The following is a 20,165-nucleotide window of genomic DNA, read 5'->3' on the forward strand; positions in this document are numbered from 1 at the left end:
AAAAAAGAGAAAAGTCTAAAAGTCGTTGCCTGTTAGGCTTTTTGTGTTATTTTTATGCGTAAAGATTTTTCTCCCCCGGATACAGAGAAAACTTCCGCCCATTTTTTTCTCTTGGAGAAGCAACTTTTAACGAGTACAAATATAAGCCCTTACAGTGACAGTTCGATTTCCTTCATCATTGTTATGTGCCTATGGATCTTATTCCTTATCTGTCATATATACATATACATATACATATACATATACATATACATATATATATATATATATATATATATATATATATATATATATATATATATATATATATATATATATATATATAAAAATATATATATATATATAATGTGTATCATATATATATATATATATACATATATATATATATATATATATATATATATATATATATATATATATATATGATTGAAATAGCCACAATGCCTTCTTAACTTCTCGAATTATTCGCGCCTATTTTATATACGCTTGTCACTACCATGTCCGGTAGCGGGAAACGAACCCGGGTTCCATAATCAAAACTAGGTCACGTTACCGACCTGACCACGAGAAGGATAAGTGAGTTGCCTTTCATACGTACATATACCTGTCGTTTTCAGGTAGATATGTATTAGAACTGGAATAGACCCATCCTCACCATCGTAGCCAATTGGACAATCGTTTTTATTGCTTTTTTGGCTGAAATATATATGTAGAATCTACTGGTCACTTTTTACCAGATACATATGTAATTGTAACAGCCACAATGCCGTCTTAACTTCTCGAATTCTTCGCGTTTTTTTTTCGATACTCTTGTCACTTGGATCTTAAGGCTTTGTAGTGAAAAGCGTATCCAAAAAAAGCGCGAAGAATTCCAGAAGTTAAGAGGGCAGTGTGGCTATTACAATTACATATGTATCTGGTAAAAAGTGACAAATTTTATATATATATATATAATATATATATATATATATATATATATATATATATATATATATATATATATATATATATATATATATATATATATATATATATATATATATATATATATATATATATATATATATATATATATATATATATATATAGTTAGTCAGAACTCTTACCAGGAGGCTACTTAACACCCACCAGGCTAAATCATCCTACATATAATTCATTCCAGATCATCAATAATTGGACCTCTCGATACAGTTGCAGTTTCTGATCCTTATCTCGCTCCCTTCTTTACTATTACCCTCTAATCGTATAACATTTGTTTTCAAGACACGAGTCTATAGATTTTTACAAGATGGATAGATGTATATATGGTATTCAGTGCCATGAATCTGAGACTGGAATGTAGATGGTTATTCAGCGCCACAGTGAAATATCAACATGAAAGAAGATGAGAGGTATGATGTGAGAAGTACTGAAATGAAAATTTCACAACGAGATTGCTAAGCAGACATACAAAACTGCGATACAAAAAATGAAAGTTAAAATCAAATTCCTTAATTCTACTCAAAAGTTTGATTTATCTTTAAAAATGAGATGGTACGACAATATCCCAGAATATAAGCCAAAGGTTTACTGCTCGAGTTACCTTTGCTCATGGTTAAAATATCTGGGCAGTACACCTGATGTGTTCCATCGATATCAACGAGTCTCGGTAAGCTCATTTCGCTACCTCCTCCTTTCAAAATATTTCCTCGTACGGGAATAGAGTGAGTATAACCAAGGCTGGGTAATATCTCCAATGTTTTTTATAATACGTATTACAGAAAAAAGAGAATGGCCATCTCTTGCTGCTAACTTAAAATATTATGACGTGTATTGGTCATTTCGTATCAGCATGGAAACCTTTTCAACAATGACCACGTCTGATAAAAAAAAAAAAAAGCCACTCCTGATCCTTTTCACTCCAAGGACGAATATATAAAAATTCATTCAGTGATTTCAAACCACTTTTGGAGACTGATCCCTTCCTTTGATTTGTATGCAAGCTCCAAAGCTTGGGAAAGCACCAATTTTGCAGCTAAACATTCTTCTTCATCCCCACCACAATCCTTGAGCTGAGGGGTCGGTTGCCTAGATGCGTTTTCCCTGTCTCTATCGAGAGCATCTTCCTCCGCTAAACCCTTCTTCTCCAAATCCATCGCTTAATCACATCACTTAAACTTTTGTCTCCCTCTCCACCTTCTACGTCAGACAAGTTCCACCCAAACCCTTTTCACTCCTCCTTTTCACCCATCCATACCACATGGCCATACCATTTCAATTTCAATCTCTGCTTTTCTGTCTCAGAATTATGATGAAGGTAATTTGGCCCACCCAGTTCCATTTTCTGTCCTTGAACAATCATTATAAATTCTATATTGTACTGAGATAGCATAATGTAATTATGTTTTACATGTCATTTCTGTAATTCACATCCTCTTCTTTATTACACATTCTACGATTGAGCATTCGGTTACTATTCCCCTGAAGTATGTCATTCCGAATTATTTTCACTAAGACTTGAAAATAAATATTTGTTATCGGAGGTAAATTGGACTTATTATTTTCACTTGAATTATCTATTATTATGTACACACACACACATATATATATATATATATGTGTGTGCATGTGTATACATATATATCTGCATAAGATTTACACATTCCTTTCAGTACCATTCGCATTATGATTTGGAAATGGCATGGTATTGCGCCAAATACTATTGTCATTTCCAAATCACAATTATCTAGTCAAACCTGTTTGCATTATTAGGTGCTGGAACTAATACAAGTTTAATTGTTCTACGTGGTATTATTATCCGTGCACGATATGAGATCTCACGTTTGCTTTGGTAATGCGAATGCAAAACATAAAATTTAGTACAAAGATTGACAGCAATTATTTTTATGAGCCAGTGACTTCCACAAAAGAATCTTAAAATGTGCAACCAAGTGAATAAAAAATTAATCATAAAAATTTAATGACTGAGTGGGTAATGACTGCTAACATTCAGTACTGCGACTGATGATTACTTTAAATGTAATGAGAGGGTCAGTTCCTCGTTGGATGGGTTGGTATCGTTCTCGGCTAGCACTCTGTTGGGCCCACGTTCGATTCTCCGACCGGCCAATGAAGAATTGGAGAAATTTACTTCTGGTGATAGAAATACATTTCTCGTTATAATGTGGTTCGGATTCCACAATAAGCTGTAGGTCCCGTTGCTAGGTAACCAATTGGTTCTTAGACACGTAAAATAAATCTAATCCTTCGGGCCAGCCCTAGGAGAGCTGTTAAATAGCTCAGTGGTCTGGTTAAACTAAGGTATACTTGATTTAACGAGAGAGTCGCTAACTCTTTTTCCTTATTTACTACTTCATATTATTTGTTCTACTTGAAATAGGGTCTTGCGTCGTTTCTTGAAAGTAATTAGAATACAAATCATAATTACAATTACCAGCAGATATTGAGGAAGATGATGATGACAATAACGCCCCCCACCCTTCCATCATAATCATTGTTATTATTACTAAAAAAAACTATGCTTTAGACTTCGTCGACACCAGAATTGTGATCTGAACAAAAAGCCGTAATCCACTCTAAGAGAATTTTCCAAGATTCCCATCCTCCGTCAAACACGAATGATTAATTGTCACCTCCCTCACCCTTGAATAATGAAGTACATCCCTTTCTATCATATTTCAAAAGCTTTTGGCCTTTCTTTTCTTCTTAAGTATATGGGGAAGCTTATTTCAGTTTATCATCGACGTGACATATCGTTCAGCTGGGTGTACTTATGGAACTTTGTTAAAATTATGACTTTTTTGAGGAGGGGGGTCTCAGTGCAAGAAGTATTAGTCACCAGGTTTTTTTTTTTAATTCACGGAACTCGTTTCTCATCGTGTGCATCTTTTTTTCAAAGTTTTTATTAGATTACATGATAATGTTTTTTAGAACTGAAAGTTGCTCTTTAACGAGATTCGAAGAAAATTTATCTAAAGGTTCCATTCAAACTACTTAAGTAAATATACATCTGCCTCATGAATGAAAATTTATTCTCCCTCTTATTATTTCACTTTTTCGGTGGCTATTCATGTATTCAAGTAGATGAATTCTGATGTATTTGTTATAAGTTCTACTGACCCGCACTTTCTCTCACTGCACATGAACACATACACTATATATATATATATATATATATATATATATATATATATATATATATATATATATATATATATATATATATATATATATATATATATATATATATATATATATATTATATATACATATATATATATATATATATATATATATATATATATATATATATATATATATATATACATATATATATATATATATATATATATATATATATATATATAACATATATATATATATATATATATATATATATATATATATATATAATATATATATATATATATATATATATATATATATATATATATATATAGTTACATGTTACATTCACCCTCCAAGACCTGGATCACGGGTGAAACTACTGTGTGCGAGGCTTCCACAGAGTTCGCCACTTCCTATCCTTATAAAGCATGGTCTTCAAGCAGCATAGCAAACCCTACAAAACACAATGCACCACTCACCATTGTCTTTTATAACATCATTTCCTGGGTAATAATGCCCTTACACTAGAACAGAATTTGCACACCATATTATGTAAAGCATTTCCTAGTCTCTATCTTCTTCCACCAAACACAAAAATTATACACTTTTTTACTAATGTCAAGTCCTCTGTTCTCACCACATATCCAGTTCTTCATTGGGCGAGCGGGTTCCGTTCTCAGCTACCACTCTGTTGGCCACGAGTTCGAATCTCCGACCAGCCATTGAAGATTTAGAGGAATTTATTTCTGGTGATAGAAATTCATTTTTCACTATAATGTGGTTCGGATTCCACAACAAGCTGTAGGTCCCGTTGCTAGGTAACCAATTGGTACCTAGCCACGTCAAATAAGTCTAATCCTTCGGGCCAGCCCTATGAGAGCTGTTAATCAGCTCAGTGGTCTGGTTAAACTAAGATATACTTAACTTTTCACCACATATCCAAAATTACCTCAAAACGGTATAATAATCTTTATACAACTTCACATCAGCTTTTCAGCCTTTAAATCCTCCTTATTCCAAAAATACAATACTATATCTATCTCAGCAGCGTTAATTTTTTTCTCTCATCCACATTCACCATTCATACTTCACTTCACTACAGAAGAGTTGGCTCAATAATTCTTTCAATATTTTCCAACTTTGGCTCCCGTGTACACGGATATTTTCACGTATACATATGCCTATTTTCACCACTCGTTGTCCCTTGTGTCTGCTTATACACAAACATCATAAGGACTCTCTTACAGCATACAAACACATTTCCGTGCAAACGAATCCCCAAAGAAACTGTAAAAAAAACGATAATTACGTCCTCATTCCCACCGAAACAACATGGCAGGCCGTCCAGGGGGCGGAAAATCCGAAATAACCGTCGATTTTTTGCTTTTCTTTCCCCGCAGATGAGCCTCTCTCATCTCCCATGATATTAGGAGGTCGAGATCTTTATGAAACGACCGACGTAGTTCATCTGCGCTGCCAGCCAGAAAATTTCCCGGCCTCCGGCCCTACGCCGACCATAACATGGTACCTACAAGGCCGACCGGTAAGTCAATCCACCCGGAACAGTTCGTTTCAGTTTTAATCTCGTTTCTGTTTCGTCCCTTGATCTGCGAATGAGGGGGATTATCTTTGATGGTCTATTGTGGTCAGGCCAGGGGGAAAAATATCCGTTATTGAGTGGAAACTGCAGATAATACAGTAATAATTGATAACAATTCTAAAACTATACAATTTTTGAAAATGTTCATAGATGTCTTTCCTTAAAGAATTCACTACACATTGTCAAAATATTTATTATAATTGATTGCATAAGTCAAACTTTCAAAAGTGATTAAAATAAGAATTTTTATGTTGGTTAAGTTATAAAGTCACAGCATTTTGCAGTAGTTACTATCTTGTAAACCTGTAGAATCTGATACCTAAAGGAATAATACCTTCCAAAAATGCTCGTTCGGTAAGAGAGAGAGAGAGAGAGAGAGAGAGAGAGAGAGAGAGAGAGAGAGAGAGAGAGAGAGAGAGCGCATGATATTAGATAACCCTCACAATTTGAGACATGCATTTCTGGGAATTTATTTTATCCACTTCCTTCACAGGCGAGACGAGAATATGTTTCAACGTACAGAGACGATCCATACTCCGAACCCACGGGGATGACACTCCATGTTTCGGCAAGAGAGGTGAGGACACATTCGTAATGTGAACAATGCGTTCCTGTTCTGCTAGTGTTTCCTATTTTAGTTTATCCTTAAAAGCTTCTACACTGTACTTGCATTTATTCCATACTCTTGTTATATGTACTACTCTCTTTGACAACACACACACACATACAGTATATACTCTCTTTGACAACACACATACCGTATATGTATACATATACTGTATATATATATATATACATATACTGTATATATATATATATATATATATATATATATATATATATTATTATATGTATAACTTTATATATATATATATATATATATATATATATATATATATATATATATATATATATATATATATATATATATATATATAGAGAGAGAGAGAGAGAGAGAGAGAGAGAGAGAGAGAGAGAGAGAGAGAGAGAGAGAGAGAGAGAGAGAGACAGACAGACAGAGAAGTGTACAGATAGCTGGTACTACCTGTACACTGCTGGCCTAAAATATAACTTAGGATACTCATGCACTTATCTCAAAGGTGAGGAGAGCTTGGTGAAGGTGGTGAACCCCTTGGATGAGGAATTGACCAAAATAAAGGTGTGCGAACTTCTCTACTCAAAACAACGAAAATCAAATACATCAAGAAGAACTTTTGCTATGGTGGTAGTAAGCAGTTCGACTCAGACACTGTTTCAAAAGGTTTGGTGTATTGGACATAAAAAATAACCTCAACGCAGAGAAGAATTTAGTAAAAGGCTGCAAATCACTTACTGGATGAGCCTCTTTCCCTGCTTTCATTCCTGTGGATGCCAAGACTGGCAATAAATAGCGATTTTTCTGGTGTGAAACCAAAAGGCCTGGGGCTTGGGTTTGCAGCACTAATATTCTGTACTGGTATCTAAAACGAAAACAATTAAAAGATAGTCTAGTAGTTTTGAAATGAGAGTGAGTGTGGTTTAGAACAGAAGAAATGCAAGACAGTTGTTTTGATTAAGAAGATACTACTTGACTTGGGGAAATTTGTGAGACAAAGGTTAAAGGGCAGTATATACATTCATGGCAGGGACAAAGAGGGAAATGAAAGGACTAGAACCAGTACAGGGGTAGCATCTCATGTGTCATGGAGACTCTGGGGAGAGGTGAAGGAGTACAAATGTGGTTCTTCATGGACTGTTTGAGTATACTGAGCGTGGCATCAATAATGGGACCTGGAATGAACCTGGATGGGCGACTTTATAAAAAAAAAAAATCCAGTCACATGTTTCTTATGTCATTAAACGCTTGAATGCTTTTCATTTTCGGGTTAATAACGCTATGAGTCTGCGCATATGGGATAACAAAGGGATCATAACTCTGACCTCAATCCAAGATAAATCTCAGGTCACTTAATATGTAACTGCATGAATGTGAAAACTAAAACTACAATCACATCGGTATGGACCTAAAATATAAAAAGGTTATTCATTAACAGTAGTATGTGGACTGTCAGTTTCATCCACTAATGAGGATTCGCCTTCAATTTTTAACCGAGATAAATCACCAAAAAGATTTACAAATCGAGAGAGACGAGCCATTACCCGAGACAAAAAAAATAAATTACGACAGGTTTATACTACTTTAGCTTGAGAGACAAAAGAGAGAGTATAAAGCATTTATCTGGAAAGCTCGGTGATGTAGCCCAATTGGCTTTCACCTGTAGCTAATAGTCAAAGGACTAAAGATTTATTTGAACCACAGATGAAAGATTTTAACTTGTTCTGCTCAACAAGAGACTGAATTATTTCTTGCAACCTGAATTTCTAATTGTTCTCACAAGTTCCGCGGGTCAATATGTAGATTACCTTCCTATCGGATGCATTCAGCAGTAATTTGAAAGTTCAGTTGGGAGGGAGTATGTGGCCATGAGGAGTATGTGGTCATGAATCTGAAAGTTCAGTTGGGAGGGAGTATGTGGCCATGAGGAGTATGTGGTCATGAAGTTTAAGTGAGTCTATTTTTAATGACATGCTTTTTACATGAATTACTCCGGTAAATCAAGGCTGATCCTTTTGCAAAACTGCGATTATTTCTTTTCTCGGATCAAGAGGAATGGAACTTCACCCGAGCGTCTGACAGAATTTTATGGGATGTGAATGCATATTTTACGATGCACTTATATATTCTTTGACAATTTCATATTTTCAGTCCCGATAGTCTAACAATGGCACTACACCAATTTACCTAGATGGAAAAATGATAAAAAATAAGCTGGACACAATGAATATGTGATATCTGATACAAGGTCCAGATCTTGTCAAGAGATCGAAGTAAAGGCTTTAGACTCAAGTCAATCTGTTTTTGACAAGGCAGACATTCATAAGATTTTCTAAGAGAAGACAAATGCGCTTATATATATAAATCACTTCAGAATGCACATACATACATAATATATATAATATATATATATATATATATATATATATATATATATATATATATATATATATATATATATATATACATATAGATATAGATATTATATTATATATATGTATTATATATTCATGATGTTGCCTATTAATATGTATATACCATATTTTTTATATATTTACTCTTTTATTTATCATCTATTACATTTCATGATAATAATTGTCGAAATACCGTATGTAGTGTAATGTCAGATCTCAAAAGAGTTAATGATTTAGATATCTTAACAGCGTAATTTAGAATTAGTAATATCTTTCTTGATAAGAGCGTAGTAGAGGGAGAGAGAAATTCGAGGTTTAGACCATATGTGCCATCTGTCACCAGTTGAGACAAAGTGCTGACAGGTTGTGAATAACAATTGCTGATCCGTTCTGAAAACCAACTCGGGTTTTTCATTTTGTTTTTAAAACATGCCAATCATAATTATCCAGTTGCCGTCTGTTTAACCATGTAAAGATTTCTGTAAAAGCTTTGTCTCATACGAGAGGTAAGGCGAGTGATTTCGCAATGTTACATGTATTCCATACGATTTTCTGGTAAAAATATGTACCTTTTGAGAGATATGAACGAGTAATGCACTGAAGCACATGGCAATTGCGTCATGTTTAAGATTGCATTGCTCTGATCATGTATTGTCCTGATTGTGTTCAAAACGTTTTGCTTTCATATCTCGTTCCCAAAATACCTTAATGACATCATATGATTGTTTAATTTCATACTGGAATCCTTTGATTGATTCATTCTAATTTGAAAGACCATTCATGTTGGTTCCCCCTCCCCTCTCTCTCTCTCTCTCTCTCTCTCTCTCTCTCTCTCTCTCTCTCTCTCTCTCTCTCTCTCTCTCTTTCTTCAAAAGAGAGAATTATTAATGTAAAGTGTTAGTGTGGTCACTGGTATTAGTCTTAGCTTTTGAGATCTGAATGTAGGAAGTGTGAAAAAATTTGGTGAAGGCGCCTGATAAAAAAGTGTGTTTTGTTAATCTAAAGCAGCTGCAAGTGATTTTACAAAGGTTTTCACAAGCTTGTGTAAGGTAAAGTGAATTTTACTTATTATTACCATGGTATAATAAGGTATATTGAGAGAATTTTTGCCTTGGTGATACTATTATTGATAAATCTTTTGTGCATTTTTGTGTGTTCTTGCGTTTGCAATCTCTTGGTTTTTCACATTTTATATGTTGGCAATTTAACATTTATTTACTTGGCATTTTAAATATTTCTTGATAATTTAACACTGCGTACTTGATTTAATTTTCATTTATTAAGTTCTTTTTTTCAAATCTTGAGTAATTCTTGATAGTTTAAATTTTGCTTGATTAATTTAATTTCTCATTGAATTAAAGTTTTGTGATTTAATTTTGTTTAATAATTTAACTCAAGAATTAATTAAATTTTTGTGTTGTTTTCAAGTAATAGTAAATTTTTCAGATTGTGAATTCTAATTATAAATTTTGAATTTAAAAATAAATTTCTGTATTTAAAAAAAAAAACAGTATTTCATTTACTGACCACAAGTGAATAGGATTAATTGTGTGCATAAGGCAAAGTGATAAAAATGTTTTGTTCCTTTCTTTAGTTTTGCGGAAGTGAATTAAGACTAGGGAAACAGTTAAAGTATATTTCTTGTTTAATTGTTGATACCTCACAATAGTCTTGATAAACTTATTTTGATTTTTCATGTGATTAATGAGCTTTTTTAAAGGATCGCTGTTACTTTTAGAGTACTCAGTCGTAATTCTTACTGTTATGAGAGTTCAAGTACCTGGCTGATGTGAGGGAAATTTTTGAATTTTGTGACTAGTTATGTAATAACCAGGTACTTGGTACGCATCGTGACAACATATAAATAACTACACCAGAACAGGTCACTCGCAGCCTTGCCTTTAATTCGAAACTCCTAGGTTCGATCCCAGTGTGAGGTAAAAATTTATTTCTTTTACACGCCTGATATTGTATTAATTCCATTGTTATAATTATATTTTGTGCCATGAGACAGGATTCATAATATATACTAATTGCTCTAGACACGGGGATTAAATAAACAAATATATTTTCTACAAGCCTTTGGGCTTTCGTGCTTGCGTAACTAAAAGTGTGGCATTTAACTATATTCTTTGCAATGATAAGATTGTTTAATGTTTCAAGATTCTCTCCCCAACATATCATGTAATGTGAAAGAAAATACGCGAAGAAGACGTTGCTTTCCATTTTAGTAATTTAATGTAATGTACAAGATACTTTTAATATAAGCCCATGAGATCTTTAGCAATATTTTATATAAGCTATTTGTTTAGAGCAATTACTAGGTTGAAAATGCTTTTAACGTTGCAAATGTAAACAAGAGTAATTTTACGATGAATTATGTTGACTCCTCTAACAGGCACAGTGAACAATCTTAGGATGTTTGTAACAAGAGATATTGCATGATATTAGGTATATTACGATAAATAAATAGTAAAACAGAAACAAGAAAAGTATACAAACCAAGAATCTGTTAGGTTAGTATCAGGTAATAATTCATTTATTGATTTAATGTCATCATACCTAATTATGAATTATTCTGTGAAGTCCAGATGGCCTTAGGAAGCCCAAGGCAAACTTCATGAAGAAAAACAAAAGCCATTTCTTATCAATATCACCCTACGTTACATTCATGAAGGTAGCTCTGGCTTCTTTGCTAACCGCAAATATCAATTACACTCTATGGAAAGACAAATTATACTCCGCGTCGGAAGTGGAATAAGCTACAGGTCATTCTTAGTCCCAAAGTTCATAGTAAAATCTTTATCTTCGTCTATTATATTTTTGTAACAAACAAGATGGCACACAAGCATTCTAGCCTCGCCCGGCCCAACCCCAGCCCCCTCCCCAAAAAGAAAAAGAAAAAAAAAAGTCCTTTTAGCAAAAGATACATTTTGATATGGATAAAAGCTAGTTTGGGCACCATACTCCCATCAATGAGTCTCCGAGAATTCTGTCGAAACAACCATTAGCTCCCATATTGCATTGCATCGAAGTTCGGGGGCCATTGTTGACTTTGTGACTGGTTAAAAAGGGGAGCAGGAATAAAAAAAAATACTCATATGAACAGATGACTTATGGAGAGAGAGAGAGAGAGAGAGAGAGAGAGAGAGAGAGAGAGAGAGAGAGAGAGAGAGAGAGAGAGAGATGAACTACGTGATCAACGTGAAATGAAATATATTTTAAAAGGATTAAAGCAAACAGACATACTGAGAAATTGTTGCCATGGATAAAACAAAATGAACATTACTATCGTAAAACAACAAGGAAGTATCTTAGTATAACAACAAACTAAAGAAAATCTGTAGATCTGAGCTTCATTTGAGCCTTTGCAGAATACAATGGCTTTGTATCTCTCTAATCACCAGCTTACTTCCGAAGCTATCTCGTCATTTTCTTGTACACTTGGTTGTCTATTTACTTATCAGTTAAATGAACGCTGAACAGTTCTATCAGTTTACTATTACTTCTCGAGCTATCTCGTCATTTACTTGTTATATTTATCTAGCCTTTTCAGCAAAGTGAACGCTTAACAGTTTTATTCATTAGCATGACTACTTTTTAATATATTATTTGCATTCTCAAGCATGTACTACTAATTCAATTTTAGAAGCGAGGAGGAAGGCAAAGTGAAACGATCCAGAAACGTGTCCAATGTCCCCTATAAATCATCCTATTCCTGTAAAGGTGGCGAATAGAATCCCATGTTTGATGGAGGAGATGGGCGGTCATCAAAGAAGAATAAGATGCAATAAAGTGTCACTGGAGAGTCTTTGGAAAGGCAATTTCGAAATATTGCCTCCATCGGAGAGAGAAACGGGTTAAAGTATGAAAAATATTTCAATGAATTCTTTCATATAAATTTCCTTAAGCTATGGCACTGTTATTGTGCTTTGGTCGGCCAGAATGTAGGGGAGTAATTGAATCCACAGATAGTAACTGTGGCAATTAAAAGTACGGAGTTACCGTACCGCTCAATTTCAAAGTGGGAATTATTAATCTTTCGTTTTACCCAATTCAGTTTGAAGGAGTTTGTTAATTTCACTATCGAGGATTAAAGTCTCATTCGTCTGAACACTTTTCGACGATCCTCAATTGACAATATTTCAATATTAAATCAAGCCCTGTTAGAAAAGCGGAAATTACAACAAAGTACAGAATAACAGTGAAACTTAATAACAGGCTTCTAAATTTTACGTACCCTAGCTACTGGTTCTGTGAAATGGAGGCAATTCGATTAAATACAAATTTTGCGTTCCCTATTTGCTTATTTTTGATGAGTGTTTTTCCATAACTGTTCGTCAGCTTGCTGTTCAGCACAGAATTGGCTTTCCTAAAACTAGAAATGGAAGAAGATTAGACTGGTTAGTAAATTCCTAAGTACTACCAAATTCAATATATTCCAATGGTTTTAAAATATTAAGGAAATATTTTAAGGCCTTTGTCATCAACACCTACAGTAATTCCGCACGAGTCTGCACGTATGTTTATAAATATGCAGATTTATAATTATGCAGACAATGATAGTTATATTAATAAAAGGACAGAGGGAGAAATATTTAATAAGCTAAAGTCTGTTGCAATCTCATACTCCCTTAGACTGCTGACTACAACACGTGCACCAAATTCAGTTGGGAAATAAGTTTCACCACTGCTGATGAAAAGGCGAAGGGGAGAGGAAAAGTCAGGACACACCTGAGACACCAGTCACTTCACTTCACTTCACAACCACCGCTTGACCTGGGAAGTGAACTCACCTTCTTAAACATCTGACTGACAAACAAAAGCTGAACTACCGTTTGGACTTGCCAGTGCGGTATGGGAGTATCCCAAGAGAAAAAATCTGGGAAGACTCACCATTTGAGCAAATAACAGCATCATTTCGCTGTCTTTGTTGCCATCAACAATGACTTGGGGAACCCAAATTGGCTGGAATCAGATAGTGCCTCGACATGACCGACATGCAATTTTGAAATGTTCGTCGGGAACAGGAAAAAATGGATGGCACTCCGCTGCTATCAATGCGTTTGCCGCAGACCTGCCGGCATCCTCACTGACTTCCGTAATGCAGTGTAATCGAAGGTTACCATGTAACTGCCATTGCAATGACATTGTTGCGGAAGGACGGCTCGGAAATGAGGAGAATTTCATAAGATTGCAACACAGAGGAGTGACTTATTGATTCTGAAACGAATGTGGAAAAACATATTGAGAGTAATGAGAGAATGAGTCAGTGATTTTTAAGGAATGACTGAAACAATCAAAGACACTATAGTTAATTAATAATATTTTAAAAATGAGGCTTCATGTAAGTTCCCAGCAGTCGGAAGGAATAATCAATCACTTGTCCTGAACTAAGACTTCAGTTCAACTAATAATTCACTGCCTTTAGTACTTGGGACAATTCTCAACTAAAAAGTGGAAAAAAAAAATCAGCACTGTATAATTTAGATTTATTGCAACGATCACAGAAGAAAAAACTAGAATAATAGCCGGTATAACAATATGAAATATGAAGATTATACAGAACTCATGAGAAATTTTCTGAAGAAAACCTACACGTGAAAGGAATTGTTTAAGAGTGAACAAGAGCGTATCAAGTACACCAGAAAATAAAGACGACACGGATCCCTCTCAGAGAACAAACAAATATCAGCGTATTCGGATTTAAAGACTTCAGTAGACAAAAAAGAGGTGATTAGGCTATCATAGCAGAAGTGATGAAACAGATTCGGATCTAAAAACCAGCAAGAGAGAGACATAACAAAGAATATCACATCCAAATATAAATGCTTTGAAAAGAAAGTTAAGCTAAGGATACAACAGAAAGTAAGATAAAGTTGGAACAACGGATATACAACACAATCCTTAACTCAATGATTAACAACGAAATTCATCCATTTCTAAAGGTTGTGTGTCTGGCTCTTGACTGCATACAAAAACCACACACGTGACCAAGAATGTTTTAAGTAAAAAAAAAATTGTTAGGTATGTATTTTAGACTTGGGCAACACTGAACATTAAATTAAACATATTTCTTATTTAATTATTTCTCATACTCAAAAGTGCATAGTTTCCTTTTATTTTATTTAGGTTAGTACTTTTCCTCAGATAATTTTGCTACACAAGAGATTTGGTAATTTAACATATCTCCTACACTATGACAATCCTACACACAGACACACGCACAGATATACACACATACAATAATTAATTTTCTTTCACTCACGCCAGCATCAGCTGTAAAACAATATTACATTTGTCGTCGTATCCTGTAGAGCTAATACCAAACTAATTATAACAGTTCTTTCTCTCTTCCTTTTTTGGCAGTTATCAACATACGGGACCAACGTCGAAGTTGCCTGTGTTTTAAAACTGGGGAGCATTGAAATGCGCTCCAGTAAGACAGTCAGAGTGAGAGTCAGACAGAACTCCTACTTCTCCACATACTTCTCAAGCGACGGTTAGTATTACTGGAACTCTTATTACTCTGATCATTCTGACACGAAATAGTCTAGAAGTAAATATCTGCAGCCAATATCACTGAAGCTAATCTAGATTGGAGGAATCTCATGCTACTCGTCACCCACATGAGGTTACAATTCAAATACTTCGGTTAATCACTAGCAAAGTAGAGATTTAACTGATATCGGTTGCAGGTGTTCATCAGTTCAGAAAATAGACTTGTTCTCTATTTATGTTTAATCAACACTGTTCTTATTTATAATTTCTTCTTAATATTTTCAGTTATTCCAGGATGTTGTGTTATTGGTGCTATTATTTAACTCAGTGTGTAAGCATATTAATAAATACATACCTACATTTATACCTACACACATACACACTTATACACACACATACATACAAACACATATACGTACATAAATATTATATATATATATATATATATATATATATATATATATATATATATATATATATATATATATATATATATATATACTTACTGTATACATATGGTAACAAACCATTCCCAAAATAGGTGGAATGGATGGATGGATTGTGAAACTTAGGGCAAGCCAGGAACTGGGACCTATTTTGGTCATTCAGCGCCGAAATGGGTGGCAGGCTTTAAATGAAAATACAGAAATCACTGCCATGTTCACCCGCTAAGTACCGAAACTTAAATCCTTCTTCAGTATGTCGACGCCTCCTCCACCTGCATATGTTGAACCCTACCTGTATCTTACAAACAATCTTACAGTTTCTATCTAAATATAAAAGGCCTTCGTTCACAATTCTTCATTCAACCCATCCAGTTAACACTATCTTTTTCTTCCTCTCATTCCTCTTCCTAGAACTTTTCAACTAGACACATTTTTCACCAACCTATGGTCTCTTTTTCTCTCCCCTCATACCACTCTGATCTCTCATATATGCTATCCACTATATATAAATTTCTCACCATTCCAACACTACTTTCACAAAATATGCAATATAAATAGTTAATTTCAACAGCCTCTATTGTTTTCTCTCATTCTCACTAAACATCCACAGTCCATCTTCGCAGGTATACAAGAGTTTTGCCTCAATAAACACTACATTTCACTTATGAACCTTTTTCAAAGAGAAACTGCTAATTTTCTTGGTTTCCCTACTCTGATCTCTAATAGAAGCTTCACTTTCATCAGTAAAATTCTATCTGCTTTCAAGAAATTATTATCTTCACCATATATCCCTAGTAACCTACAGATCGTGTCTCTTTATCAGTTATACCATCCCTCATACCGAACTCTAGTCTAAACTCACATTGCTTTTACCTTATCAATCCTTTCCGTGATTTTTTTTACTTTCACTCAAGATCTTACCTTACACAATCCCACTACACTTAAATGATGCCACGTCCCTCTAATCTTTACACTCATCTCTATAATAATCACCTTTTTATATTTGAACAATTATTTTGTTCAGAAATTCCTTCACCATTTTTCCTTCTCCAAACAAACCTTACACAATCTGGTCGCCACTCGATCATACTGTTACCACCATATCACATCTCACGTTTGATCCCATTGACTGTGGGGGTTCATTCATTCTTTGAACACTTGTTGTTTTCTAACACCTCCAACACTCGTTTCTACAAACATTATCAAATGTACAAAGAACTTTTTAAAGTTCTATCAGTTCCTTAGACCTATTTGTTTGCTAACCTTCATCTTCATATTTGTCCCCTCAGATTAACCCATGATTTTCCACTGCTTCCCTCCGTTTTCAGTTTCATTACATTGTACATCCTCTTGTATAACTGTCCAAAGATTACCTTGTCAATCCTCTTGTATAAGTGTCCACAGATTACCTTGTCAATCCTCTTGTGTAACTGTCCACTACCTTGTCAATCCTCTTGTATAACTGTCCACAGATTACCTTGTTAATCCTCTTGTTTAACTGTTCATTGATTACCTTGTTAATCCTCTTGTATAACTCTCCCCTGATTACCATGTAAAGCTGTCCATCCTCTTGTATAACTGTCCATTGATTACCGGGTATAGCTGTCGATTGATTGCCTTGTCCATCCTCTTGTATAACTGTCCATTGATTACCATGTATAACCGTCCATTGATTGCCTTGTCCATCCTCTTGTATAACTGTCCATTGATTACCATGTATAACCGTCCATTGATTACCTTGTCCATCCTCTTATATAACTGTCCATTGATTACCATGTATAACCGTCCATTGATTGCCTTGTCCAACCTCTTATATAAGTGTCCATCGATTACCATGTATAACTGTCTATTGATTACCTTGTCCGTCCTCTTGTATAACTGTCCACTGATTACCATGTATAATTATCCATTGATTACCTTGTCCATCCTCTTGTATAATTGTCCACTGATTACCATGTATAACTGTCCACTGATTACCTTGTCCATCCTCTTGTATAACTGTCCACTGATTACCTTGTCCATCCTCTTGTAAAACTATCCATTGACTACCATGTATAACTGTCCATTGATTACCTTGTTAATCCTCTATTTAACTGTCCATTGATTATTTTGTCCATCCTCTTGTATATCTGTCCACTGATTACCATGCCCACCCTCTTGTACAAATGTCCATTGATTACTGTGCATAAACGTCCACTGATTACCTTGTCCATCCTCTTGTATAACTCTCCACTGATTATCATGTATAACTGTCCATTGATTACCTTGTTAATCCTCTGTTTAACTGTCCATTGATTACCATGTATCACTGTCCACTGATTACCTTGTCCATCCTCTTGTATAACTGTCTATTGATTACCATATATAACTTTCCATTGATTACCTTGTCCATCCTCTTGTATAACTCTCCACTGGTTACCGTGTATAATTATTCATTGATTACCTTGTCCATCCTCTCGTGTAACTGTCTATTAACTCCCATATATAACTGTCCATTCATTACCTGGTCCATCCTCTTGTATAACTGTCTATTGATTACCATATACAACTGTCCATTGATTACCTTGTCCATCCTCTTGTATAACTATATATATGATCATCGCTCTTTTCATGTAAATACGCTTGAAACAAACCCTTACCTTCACTGCATGTTTAAATTTGAAATACCATCGCTTATTTTTCATTCCCCTTCAAAGGCATCGACTCTGACAATTATTCCTAGGTCACTCATTCATCTTAACCTTGTATTTTCATATTCTTCATATAACCTTTCACTTCGATGTTTTTATCCCGAGCCTATTTTCTATCCATCTCTATTGCGTCTACAGCCACATTTTTAGCACTTCCTCCTCACCTGAAATGACATTCGATTTTGATATACCTTGAGCTGTTGATTCATACGTATTCCGGGTGATACCTTTCTGTTTCACAAGACATTCACTTTTTATGTACATTTATGTACACACACACACACACACACACACACACACACACACACACATATATATATATATATATATATATATATATATATATATATATATATATATATATATATATATATATATATATATATATATATATATATATATATATGAAAAGGGGTTTAATTGCTTGCAGTACATGGTTTCAAAAATATATAAGTATACTTTATTAGAAATAAATATTGTGAAAAGAGTTAGAGTATAAGTTATATAATGCAATCAACTAGAGGAAAGCGTTTAATTTCAGTTTTACAGGTAAGACCAATGATGTGCAATACAATACAGTGCACTTAAAATTCAAAAAAGCTTATGGAAGATAAAAGTGAGGATGAATATTTCTCCTAACAGTGTTGTTCCCCAACAGACCTATTGCGAGGCCATGACACAATTACTACACAATTACAGTAAAATACAGACTTGCATCCGGATGAACTAGTTAAAAGATTGTTTACAAGAAATAAAAAAAAAACTAAACATGGGAAACTCCGAATGCCTATATAATATTATAAAATAAAACTAAACCAACACTTATTTCCGAATATAAACATATATAATAATGCATATGTATAAAATATGAAGCACCCTCATCTATAGCACGTATTCAGCGATATAAAAATAAAAATAGTTATTCACTTATGGCTGCCGTGAATGATTTTGGATAATTAGGAATGTCCGGATTTTTTTTTTTTTTTTTTTTTTGGCGTGGTTAATGCCCTCAATTTTATTCACCTTTTCACCGGAAATGTCGCTTTTCTTTTAGCCTTCCCTTTTCGATTACGGTATTTTCCAAAAATAATAATAACGCTTAAATTCCCTTTATGCGGAAAACCACTAATATTTCGCCAAAGTTAATTTTTATTCGGACCACAACAATCAAGTTGAGAAATCAGTGGTCTCATCAATGTTTTTAAGAGTTTAAATTGTATGCAGCCCTGATTATATTGATGGTGATAAAGATGCCATGAGGAATATAGGACAGAAATTAAAACGACCTGATAAAAAGACTTCACAGGAACAACAGCAGACAAACAAAAAACACACACAACTCATTTGTACTTCCATACAATAATAGCTTTAAAAGATATCCCACATCTGATTTAAAGCGTTAATGCTAACGAGGTATTTAGGAACACTAACACAATAAAAAATGAACTGACAAAGAACTCCTGACAACACCAAAAATTCATGTGACACATTCACTATTGATCAAAATGGCAAATTACGGGAAAATAAAATTGAACAGCATAGAAAATGCATAATATACGCACTGGACAACAGTACTATTTTCATTCATGTTAAGAGATAACATTTATGCTATTAACTGGACAGTGGATAATACTTGTCTATCTTAATAACATGTTAAAAAATATAATTAAGCCTAGTTTTATGAACGGAAGTACTGATAAGAAGAATATGAATATCAGCCTAGGAATGTATAAAGTTGATCCATTTACTTCAAAGTAAATGTGTAAAATGATTATATTTTAAAGAGTGTAA

General features: G+C 34.1%; 1 protein-coding gene and 1 long non-coding RNA gene across 2 annotated transcripts in view; one reads left to right on the forward strand and one right to left on the reverse strand.

Moving 5' to 3' along the window:
- LOC136850704 (uncharacterized) overlaps positions 1-20,165 on the reverse strand; it is a 1,048,955-nt gene that overhangs the window by 579,332 nt on the left and 449,458 nt on the right. The window lies entirely within an intron of this gene.
- Positions 1-20,165, forward strand: part of LOC136850703 (uncharacterized) — a 460,181-nt gene that overhangs the window by 430,993 nt on the left and 9,023 nt on the right. Inside the window, exons 5-7 of the mRNA XM_067124526.1 lie at positions 5,529-5,671; positions 6,222-6,305; positions 15,107-15,239. Of these exons, the coding sequence (XP_066980627.1) occupies positions 5,529-5,671; positions 6,222-6,305; positions 15,107-15,239 (360 nt within the window). The remainder of the gene's footprint in view (positions 1-5,528; positions 5,672-6,221; positions 6,306-15,106; positions 15,240-20,165) is intronic.

The sequence above is a fragment of the Macrobrachium rosenbergii genome, chromosome 22 (genome assembly GCF_040412425.1).
Source record: "Macrobrachium rosenbergii isolate ZJJX-2024 chromosome 22, ASM4041242v1, whole genome shotgun sequence".
Taxonomy (NCBI): Eukaryota; Metazoa; Arthropoda; class Malacostraca; order Decapoda; family Palaemonidae; genus Macrobrachium; species Macrobrachium rosenbergii.